The 12,108-nt window shown below is 33.9% G+C and overlaps 1 protein-coding gene across 2 annotated transcripts; it reads right to left on the reverse strand.

Moving 5' to 3' along the window:
* Positions 1–313: 313 nt before the first annotated feature.
* Positions 314–11,372, reverse strand: LOC114184831 (ultraviolet-B receptor UVR8-like). Of its 2 annotated transcripts, XM_028072169.1 has the most exons (11): positions 10,988–11,371; positions 10,706–10,779; positions 10,522–10,606; positions 8,526–8,657; positions 8,188–8,415; positions 7,783–8,016; positions 7,537–7,580; positions 4,477–4,659; positions 1,136–1,226; positions 758–801; positions 314–670 (listed from the first exon to the last, which is right to left on the reverse strand). In XM_028072169.1, exons 1-11 carry the CDS (start codon positions 11,205–11,207, stop codon positions 548–550), a joined length of 1,458 nt encoding a protein of 485 aa, XP_027927970.1. In that variant the 5' UTR covers positions 11,208–11,371; the 3' UTR covers positions 314–547. The 2 variants fall into 2 exon arrangements, with proteins under 2 accessions (XP_027927970.1, XP_027927971.1); XM_028072170.1 differs by lacking the exons at positions 314–670; positions 758–801; positions 1,136–1,226 and adding an exon at positions 2,245–2,867 and having other exon boundaries at positions 10,988–11,372.
* Between the last annotated feature and the right edge of the window lie 736 nt (positions 11,373–12,108).

Consider the following 12,108-nt stretch of genomic DNA (forward strand, 5'->3'; position numbering starts at 1 on the left):
CCTCAAAGTTTGGTTGTAGGGACTGAAAACTACCTTAATACAGTTCGACTTTAAAAGCAGTAGATGTGATCTTTCTTCATTTATATATTGTTAGCAAATAGCCATGGGTCTGGGATGATGTTATGACAGGAAAGAAATAAATATAGGATCTTCTGGCCAAGAACCTACAAAGTTAATATTTTAATCATTAAACAAAAGTTCAAGTAAAAAAACATTAAAATGAGAATTGCTGAAGAATTTCACCATTAAACAATAATATAGACAGAAACAAAATATTAAACTGATGCAACATAATAATCTACTTCGAACCAACTTAAGTAAAACTAAATAAAATTGCTGAAACGAGTACACCAAAGTTAGTATTAAGGATCCAACACTACGAAGTTTTAGATTCACATTGATAAGGGGAATGAAAAGAAGGGTGAAGACAGCAGCCCAACTGGTTTGGGTGATTTTTGAACAAATCTACTTTCCACTAATGAAATGTGGACTGGTCAGTAACCTATCAAAACTGTACGACCACCATGTTGCTAACGGACAAATAAAGTTAATCGGTTTTATCGACCAGCAGCAGTGTATGCCACCAGCCACAGGCAACATTTCTTGGTCGGCAACCAGCAATAGAAACTTGACCAGGAATGTTTCTGTCAGCAGAATCCCCCAAACCAAGCTGTTCGGGTAGGTAATAATCAGAAACCAAGACAAGCACCAATATCACTACTTAATATTTAAGAGTTACCAAAGATATTGGGAATACCTGACCATATTTGTTCCATCCCCAAGTGAATAGATGACCATCATCTTCAATATGATAAACAGGAAACAAACAAGAGTATGAACGAAACATGACATGACTTAATCAGTGACGAGAAAACTTTAATTTTAAGATAAATTACACAACTATATTCTCTTGTGAATAAATGAAATGGTTTTTCTCAAAGAAACTCTTGAAAATTTTCACTGGTGGGCCCTCAGATGAAATGATCATGAGATTAGCATTTGACCATGAAATGATTCTTGACACGATTTCTTTTAATTATTATTATTATTATTTTTTTTTTGCCAATTCTCAAAAGCCAATAGTTCTCCAGTATTGGTTCTGAGTCCCCAGGAGCATATGGTAATGGTGACATACCTGTCAGCACAGCACTGTGACGAGCCCCACAAGAAACAATACTAGAATTCCTATTCTCAAAACGGGAAGCATCCAACTGTCTAGGTGAAGTCTAAACAAGGAAAAACAAATACGCAAGTTAATTCTCAGCTATTATGAAATACCGTTGTCATTAACAACCTCAGTTTATGAATAATCACATATTTAGGTTGAAAACCAAAACCAAAATATCAGTTAGACTTGACACAACATAACTACATATACAGCTATCGACTGTCAGAGTGGGGATTCATAAGATATCATTTTTAATGATAGAACTGCATCATCTTCATGAGGTAAAATAACAGGACATATATACGTACGTACGTATATATATATATATATATATATATATATATATATATATATATATATATATATATATATATATATATATATTTTTTTTTTTTTTTTTCCTTTATAAAACACATTAGAGGTGAGAATGTCCCCACCTTTCTTAAGCATGTTGTTAATTTGGAGCCATACTATTCACTTACGTTACTCCAATTTTCAACCAAATTCCCAATCCCACTTGCATTAGATCTCCCGATCTGTTTACTTTTGTGTCAAACCTCATGAAGCTCTTGAGCTTGATTAGTCAGAAAGGTGGAGTCGGTGCATTTGGTGCTTCGAGTATATACAAAAACGTTTGAGAGCTTAAGTTGTATCAGGAAGGCTAAACCATGGTGTTTCATCAAAACTAATAGTTGGAGACTTGTACTATCTCTTTTTCCATTGCTACATCACACCTGAATAATTTATAATGCATTGACTTGAAATGTTTTAGTCTCGGTGTACTTATTCTAATAGAATTTGTTAAGTCATATGCCCTTGGGTAACATTATATTTTAAGGTAATGGCAGCAAGTTAATAATTGAGGATAATTAAAGGAGATTATTGTCACAAGGAAAAACACATAAATTTAGTAACCTCAGTTGTAATGTCTACAGAAACTGTTGTTCCTTAAGATTACTTCCTAATGGTCTGCCAAGAATCTATCTAGCGAACATATTTGTTTATGGTTAAATCTGCAGGGATCTAAACCCTATTAGACAGTTCTCTAGAGCTTGCAATGACATTTTCTTACATTATATAGGGAAATAATTTCAAACTTGTTGACTATTTGGTCCAAATACATATATGCAAGCGTGATGGCTGAATCACAACTTCCGCTGTCAATTTGAAATTATTTTATTTCACATTAGTAAATTAACATGCTATATCGTCTATGAAGCATGAATACGAGCATTTCCCTCGGACCCTTGACACTGCTGATTGGGTGTTCCATATGTCGCTGCACGCTCTCTCGGACTTCTTCTTACATCTAACTGCATGGCATGAAGCTCCACCACAACAGATCAAAATAACAGCTGTAAGAATGATCATCGCGTCAAATTCTCCAGTAAACAGCACAACTTGTGGGGCGCCTAGACACACAAGCACTCTGGTTGCTGGTCAAATACACAAGCACACCATGATTTGAAGGATAGATACATGAACTAGTCCAGTCTTCCATTCATGAGAAGCATGCCATGAGCAACAGCAAGGCTCTCGTATCTCCACATAACGTACTAGACAGTTTGGATTTCGTATTGCAGCTATTATTTTTCAAGGCTATCGTCTGCATTGTGTCATATTCTGTATTCTTTGTGAATACTTTTATAGATACATCAGATATGTAGCATATTTAATATCTGTGTCATATCTTGGTATCCTAAATCATTACGAGACAAACATTTTAAAATGTAGTAAATTAAGCTGTCAAGAAAAATAGCTTTGATGGCTACATTATTTATGTATGCAGTAATCCAGAAGAATTAAGTAATGATGGTTTTGAAACTCTATTAAGGCAACAACAACAAGCAATCCCTTTTTTACCAGGTGGAGTAGGCTACGAGGATCACTACAATGTGAAACTGGGAATCATGTTTATTTACAATCTCCTACTATCTCCAAATCATAAGATTACCCTCCATCCGAGCAACTCCCCTTGTAGCTCCTATATGTTTACTTCAACATGCTCAGAATTCCTAAACTGAGATTCTGTCATTCTTTTACAAGTGCAACTCCAAATTTGTTTGCGTATCACATTCATTCCTATTTTAATGTTGTCTCTTCTACCAATATCGATGGCAACATTATCAACTCTATCATATTGAGTTTATTATTCCAATGTCATGTTACCAGTTCAATATATTATTGCAGCTATGATAAATAGTGCTGTAAAACTTTAACTTTAAGCTAAAGTTGATTTTTATATTCACATTACAAGTTCTAGATCAGAACACCATCCGTAGTCAGTAAAGAGATATATAGATACCGCTTGTGGTTGATTAGGAAATATAATGGCCCATGTAAACATAGCAGATTTGGTTAAGGTATTGGGTCATAAAAGTCGTTAGTTAGTCTTTATGTGGCTAAAGGGTGAGTAAATCTCCGCCATTAGCTTGTTCAAGAAGAGGAAAGGGCCCCAGCTTAGGATAGTAGGTGACTGTGCCTTTAAAGGGTTTGGTGTAGCACCAAAAATATTAGATGATGGTAGAATCTGACTTGTTGACACCCCAACTTTTATGTAGATCAATTCAATTAGGTACAACTTGCAGACTAGAGCATTCTTTATGAATGGTGTTAGAAAAGGAAGTACTTTGACAAATTAATTCCGTCTATGAAACTTATTCTTTAGTTCTTAAGTTGATAGTATTTTCAAACTTATTGAATTCATGTTTAATTATTTTTCCTGAGTGACTCGTGCTGCTATACATTCTTATCAGACTTCGCAGGTTTCAACTTGGGTTGCCGGGACTTGTTTTCCCAACATATATTTTGGTAGCTTCCAACTTGTCTTATGATGGTTAGTGTGTTCCTGATGACATAATTAAATGTAGATTGGCCGACTATTCCTGAGTTAAGGATTTTCAAAGAAAATTTATTTGCTTTGAAAACCTTCTGATCTATAAATGAAAGGCTTGCTAGATTGAATAGGAATCGATATTTAGCCTGTGCATCAGTCAGGTACCTTTAGTTAACAGAAGTAATCTACAAAACAACTTTTAAAATAATGACATCAAACGCAGCTATCTTTAGTTACTAATATCAGTTTCTCTACATGATCGTTAAGTTATTGTTAACAAGCGTCCAGTCTAACAACCTTATCAAAAAGCACTGTTTGTTCAATAGTATTCTAATGGAGACAAAGTGATCTCAGAATTAAGGAAAACATACCTCATCTGGTCACTACCTAACAACCTTATCAAAAAGCAATTCTGTTTGTTCAATAGCATTCTAATGGAGACAAAGTGATCTAAGAATTAAGGAAAACATACCTCAGGCTGGTCACTACCGGTACCCAACTGTCCAAACTGATTCCCACCAAATGCATAAATTTGACCATTTATAGTAACACACAATGTATGCCAAAGCCCAGCAGCAATCTTTTTGACTCTGGTTCCCAAAAAGGAAGAAACTTGAGTTGGTCTCAGCTGATCAGCATTATTCCCTTGTCCACACTACAGAAAATTTACGTGCAACGGAGTTAAGAGATTTAGGATAAGCCCCTTGCATGCTTCATTAATATAATAAAAAATTTTAAAAAATAAATAAATAAATCAGATAGGCCACTTAGTGCTTTACAAAAGTACAAAAAATTAATATGAATTCCTCCCTTTGGCTATTTTTTATTGACCAGCAGCATGGTTACCACACCCACGAGTGAACTAACAATGCAAAAATTTGAACCAAACAGTGTTTATATTAATAGTTTGAATTAGAAAAAATGCACAATTAGCCTAACATACGCAAATCTCTTGAAAAATGATACCTAGAACTTTTCGAATTACTATTTGAAAGATATAGTACACTCGCCAAAGAGTTAACAATGATGCACACTTACCATCTAAGAACTTGATAATGAAGAAGATGATGAGGATGATCTTTGGAGATGATATATCATTAGAGGGTTGGAGACAAAATGTTTAAGATATTTTACCAGTTTTAGTTATTTAAATGTTATGGCCTTAAGAATTTGTTTTCTGAATATATGAACTAGTATTTGTTGTAGATTGAACTTATATATAATCATGTTCGCTAATCTTAGCTATCTTACAATTATGGAACTTTTGTTTAGTATGTTGACTAATTATAGTGTAGAAATTTTGAATTAGCATGATTTATTTTTTCATATGATGTATTAAATGATGTAGACTATTTCGAATCTACAAGTAATGCTCCCACTCCGACAAGTCTAAATAGAATCTGGCTTCAGATAACCATGACTAGAAGTAATTTGTTACATTCAAAACCAAAGGAATCGTGAAGTTATGAGAAGGCACTTCAATATTAGAGATTTTGTCAGCTATTTATTGTGTATAAAACAGATTAAATGTGATAACAGTGACATCAATGCAAAACTCCAAACACTTTTCAAAAGAACCTCCAAAAAGTTCAAAAGAACCTCCAGCAGAGAAAGCAAAAATTTTATATGTGCTTACAAACGATTTCTGGACATTTTAAAAAGAATCTCACAGAGTTCCAAACAATCCCGGTAGCATGATGATATGATAGTTTATTTTGTCAAACATGTGCCTCAAAGTTATTTTTTCCTTTTCCTTTTAAAAGTAATGTATAACCGTAATGATTCTAACTATAACTATAAAATTACATATATCCTCCATGCTAATAATTAGATCACCCTTCAAAATTATGGTTTTTATTTATTTTTCTTATGGTTTATCAAAGGATTTTTGTGGTGAACAAATTTTTTTGTGATATTATCTCTATTTAATCAAAACCGATTCATTGTTACTTATGCAATGTGAGATTCCAGCTTCTTAATTTTTTATCACAAATATTTTCATAACATTATACCAATATTTTACATCCAACCATTATATTAAAAATTGCAAAATTCTCTATCCATATCCATACCGGGAAGACTACCACACTTATATTCATGCAACATAACAAAATGTTAGTCATTTATTTCTATTCTACTTTTAATTCTGTCTAATATTCTAGATTTTGTTAAGAGGCCAAGTATTTATCATGTATCCTTTGACCAAAGGGGTAATAGAGTACTACCTCCCCCTTACAATTACTCTGAACAAGAATAAATAAGCCTTACTAATTCCATTAAATAACTGGTATAGAATAACTACAGAATTACGATTTTTTCTAGACAATTAACATAACAATAACTATATATATTCTAAACATTCATACATAAATCATTTTATAGCTCACATTTATTAAGTTACACAACAAAATGAAGTATATTCAAGAAATAGTAACACAGTTCATAAATTTAGCAACTTAATGAGAAGGTTAAATTCAATAATTGAAAAAAAAAAACTTAAATGCCTTATTGGTAAATATTGGGAGTAAATAAATATACAAACTATACACACGCATATGGAAAAAGATTGAATAACTTATAAAACAAACTAATTATAAATTATATTGTCAGGGGGAGGGGGGGCATGTCGGAGGGAGTGCGGGAGTAAATGAATCCACAAACCATACACACGCATATGGAAAAGATTGAATAACTTATAAAACAAACTAATTATAAATTATATTGTGATAGGAGGGGGGCGGAGGGGGGCGGAGGGAGTGCGAGGGTAAATAACTTTAAAAGAAAAAATAAGTAAACCAATTATTAAGTCAAATGGTATTTCTTTTATGATCACACTCCAAATTTAGAAATAATAAACATTCAAAATATGTAATTTTACACTTGTCATTCATTACTTTTTTAAGCAAATGTTAGACTTTAAAATGATGTTCATTCATTCATGAAATATAAAATATAATTTAAATTCTTTCAACTAATTCTGCTATGTGTACATCCTCTTGGATCCTTAGTCATCCCATATTATAAGTTAAACCTTACCAATAATTCAAAACCTTATTTCCATCACTATATGAATTCTGTTGTCATTTATCACTATAGATGAATGCCAATGCAACAACTTGTTAGGACCATGGGAAAAAAGGTGATTTGGTCAACACAGCTAGAATATTAATTACTAAGGGGGTTAATGAGTAAACTAAATATGAGGATGTAGAGTTTGATTCTAGTTTGTATAATTTGCAAAATTGAGCATTAGCTCTCCAGTTGATTGTTCTTTTCATCCTATACAACAAAATTTCCTTACTTTACCATTTCTAATTAGCTTGTTCATAACACATTACTTCCAAATAAGAACCCAAGGTTAGCACTCAATATTTGTTGGGTGTCCTAGGGTCTCAGGAATACAGCATATAAAAACGTGCGTGTTTCTAACATTGCAACCTCAATGTTATGCTTAGCAACAAAAATAAAATTCTTCTCATCCAGGCATAAGATGCACATGAAAAATATTAAAATATTCCAACAGCAGGCTCACCTGGCCATACAGACCCCAGCCGAAAGTAAGAAGGGCCCCAGTATCTACAAAAAGAAGTTTCTAGAAATTGTGACTTCTACTGAAACATTCATCTCATTTAAACACATAGCGCAGTAAATGAATATATACGCATTTTGTTACTGATTAAAATTCTTAAATTGAATTTATCCTTTGTAGTATAATGAGCTTAAAATTTTTTAAACATTCAATGATGCATTTGCAAGGCTACACGTTCAAAGTGCTTACTTGTTATCACAACACTATGCCGGCCACCACAAGCAATCTCCATCACATAGCTTCCAAGAATATTTGACCCTTGAGCTCCCGCACCACTTCCTTGATGAAAAGCCGATGATTTATCCTTCCCAGATGCAGACTCGATACAAGGTACAAGATGAGGGGATGAAACCATCTTTACTCGAGAACCCAATCCTAGCTGTCCTTCGCCTCCATAGCCCCAACCCCAGACCTGTCCCACATCTGAAAACTTCGGTAAAAATATCATGCATCAGGTGTCTTGCTTTACATCAAAAACCTTCCATATCTTCATACTTCATTGAACCTACAAAACTACATAATGTGACCACCAGAGCCAACTATCCCTAGAATCTGTCATTATAACACACTATGCATACACACAAAGTGAATTACCTGACAGTGCCAAGGTATGCCGCCCACCGACTGCTACAGAAGTAATTTTCACTTCATTACCAAGGGTCACAAGAGAAGGAGAGACGGTAAAGAATTCATCTCCAGATGCTTGACTATCAGAGTCCTGTCTAGTGAAGGAGATCTTCCTTCGCTTTACAACTTCATCTCCTGATTTCTTGTCAAGATGAGAATCTGATCCACTGCTTGTATTGGAGCTTTGAGGGCTTCCTGTTTAATGTCCGAAATTCCATTAGCTCCCTGAAATGAAATAAAAAAAAAAAAAAAGACATTCTTTTTGTTAAACTATTTTTATAGTTTGCAAAACTGATGACTAGCACCTTGCTCGGCTATTGATGAACTTTGTTTCCCAGTGGTATCTTTTTGGAGGCTTCCCATAGTGATGAAATCAGTAATGACTTTCCCAGAAGGCACACATTCTTTCCAGCCCCAGGCATACACTTCACCTACGTCTGTACGCAAAGCAATATACTACTTAGCAAGGAATAGTTTTATCCATTACCCATGGCTATGCAGGGTAACCTATGAAGTGAGTAGTTGTCCTTTAGCATACTATAATAATCAAGTTAATCATATATGCCAAGTTCACCAAGTCATAATAATTAAGTTGATATATGTTACTCATCCCTCTTAATATCATACGACTCCCATTTAGTATCACATTTTTAAGAGAATGCAATTTACTCCTTGTAGGTTTTCTTCCTTTCCCATATAATCCCTCTATTATCCTTTATACAATTTATGATGTTCAGAAAGACCCAACGACAAGCAAAATACGGCTTAAATAAATTTTTAGTCTATTATTACATGGTTGACCAAGCATGACCCCTTTTCATTGTTGCCTAAAACACAATTATCATACTTGACAGCTAACTTAGAGTAGACTTTCTTTTAATTAAAAATTTATATGGTTGCACTTCCATGAACATCATTCGAGACATAGGATTCCTAGTATGTTAAACTTTGTCGTCATAACGTACATCTGCTATGGTAATCTCATTTAAATTTCAGTTTCGATTCAGATCTCGTCTAAGGGAAACAAAAAATTCTTTTCAAGATTGATGCTTATTTTAATAGGATTGTTGGGTAAGTCAACCAAAACTTGTGATAAAGGCCGCAGATTTCTGCTAAAAATACTACTTAGATTCTTTCTAAATGTTAAAAAAATGTTTGCAATGATAATGTATTTATGAAATTACTTCTATTAATCAATAGTTAATGCAAGTAAAAAGAAGCCATTTATAATCTCAGTCCCTATTTCTTAACTTTATCTCTGCCTACAAATTTTCTCTCACTATGATCGTTCAAATAGTTATTAAAAATCCATTAAGATAGTTTTGAACTTCAAACATTTATTCACTTTCATTTTATTATCTTCTTAAAATCCTCTCTTACCTACATTTCTCTTGTATCTTGTTATTGTTAATTGTTAAGACACACCTCAATTCCTTTAAAAGTAAGGTCAATCAATAGAAGCACTTACATAAAATAGCATTATAATTTGTAAACGATCAACTTCAAAGGTTTAATTTACAATGTAGTTTCTCAGAATATTCAAAAACAAATTTTGAATAAAAAATTACATCAGGTTCAGTAAAGAGGCTTCTGGCTGCCTAATGTACCGGCCCCTTAATTATTAGTAATCCATTCTTCACGTACAGAAGTGAATAACGAGAAACCAGACATTGAAATAAAGGAGTAGGGAGAAAAAATGTAGAAAAGCAAAAATGTTTTCCACTTCTCTCAACCTAGCATTGGAGTTTCAAACAACTATAACCGCCATGAAAAAAAAATACTAGAACTTAAAAACTATATATATATATATATATATATATATATATATATATATATATATTCGATTTTTCAACTTTATACAAGCGTATGCTGTTACTTCTATTAATTGAAAGACTACATGTCTGCTTGTTTAAGAAAATAAATAAAAAACTATGTAGTTAATGAGCCAGATGAACTATGTCAATATCTATGTAATAAATTATCAATTAATCAATACAATACACACAAAGATTTACTGCAGTCAAAAGAGTTGACACAGTTTTTTTTTTTTTGCACCAGAATCCAATAATAAGCACCAAAATGTGCTTGAGTTTATGGTGCAATCAGCTTAAACAATCTAACTAAAGATCGTGGTGACTCGATTACAGAAGTACCGCGGTAGACAAAAGCTTTTTTTTTTCTAATTTATTTGCAAAATTTATAACGCGACCAGCCATATTAAGTCATAGGAATCCAGCAAGCACTGAATCATCTCTAAATCCAAACATAACCACTAAATCAATATCGGACAAAAAACATTACCAGTGACTGTAGCACAGTGAGCCCAACCAGCAGCAGCCTTCACCACTGAAGCCTCAGTGGGAAGCTGAAAAGGCCCTGGAATCTCCTTCAGAAAGCACATGCATACATAACAAGTTGCAAAATCAATTCCAACTACAAATTCACACCCAAACCAAGCCCCATATTAGAACACTAAATGCATTACCCCATGCTTCCCCGAAGTCAAGTAGCTCTGGCTTTCATCATCCGAAGAACCCCACGTTATGAGCTTCCCTTTCTCTGCAAAAATCACAAAACAAATCCGCGTATCTCACAAAAACGCAAAAGAAAAAAGGTTTTCCAGATTTTAACCGATGATTCGGGATTAAGAAAGAAAAACAGTTCGAGGATCCCCTACTAACGACTTCAGATCTAGAAAATCTTCAACGTTGTTTAATGTTTCAATGTGAATTTGGTCAAAATAAAGTCAACGGACTGAGTAATCTACCTGAAATGGCTGTGGCGAATCCGCAACCACCACCGCACACGTCCTTCCACGAATCTCCTGCAAGTGAAGGATCGGAGAGAGGAACCGGCACCGGAGACAGTATCGGAGATTTTTCCAGCGAGGCTCCAGGAAGGTATCCCCACATGTACACCATTTTCTCAGCGCACTCTTCCTCCTCAACCACCACCTTCGCATCCTCCGCAGCTTCGTTTTCGCCCATGGCGAGAAAACTCCGATCCGGAAAACGACAAGACGAAGGTCCAAAACGCAGAAGAAATCCCCCTGAGCTCTTCTAAATAAGAAGAACGAAACGAAACGACAACAACGCTGCGTTTGTTCAAGCCAAAACCAGAAGCTGAGAGAAAAATAGAGAGGAGTTTAAACTTTGGAAGACAGCGTATCAATTACAAGGTAATAGCGGGCGCCACGTCGGATGATGACGTGGAGATTGGAACACGTGGCTCGATCAGGACCGCACCTGCAGATTGCATAGCCTGAGGCCCTGGTATGGTGTAGAAGTTTCTGGAAAACGGAGTGGACCACTGCGTCGCTTTCGAGGTGCATGATTGAGTGACGCGTGTCTTGTTGCGCATAAGTATTTGTATTTTATTGTTGGTCAAGTAATGATATTTTATTTTTGAAATGATCTGTGTCTAAATATTAATTAATTAACGGAATATGATTAATTGACATTTAGGAATGTTCCAGAAGTTATTTGAAATTTGAAAAAGAATAGGTAGGTTGGACCTAATGCACGGACAGGAAACAGCCACGTACATCTTTCATGTGCCAAATCTTTCTTTATTTTTTTCTTAAACCACATTATATTTGCATGATTGTTTTTCCCCTCTTATTAAAATTTATAATAAATTATAATCTTAATATAATTATTTAAATTTATCGTCAAATATTAAAAAATTTATTTTAACGAAAATATATTAAAACCACATTCAGGATAATATTATATATATATATATATATATATATATATATATACTATAAATAAATTTTAAAAATTGTACATCATCTACATCTTCTGTTTTCTTCAACATTTTTATATGTCTAAGAACATAGTAAAATTGTACATCATAGTAAAATCAATTATGTCAAGAACATGGTCA

Source organism: Vigna unguiculata, chromosome 5 (assembly GCF_004118075.2).
Source record: "Vigna unguiculata cultivar IT97K-499-35 chromosome 5, ASM411807v1, whole genome shotgun sequence".
NCBI lineage: Eukaryota > Viridiplantae > Streptophyta > Magnoliopsida > Fabales > Fabaceae > Vigna > Vigna unguiculata.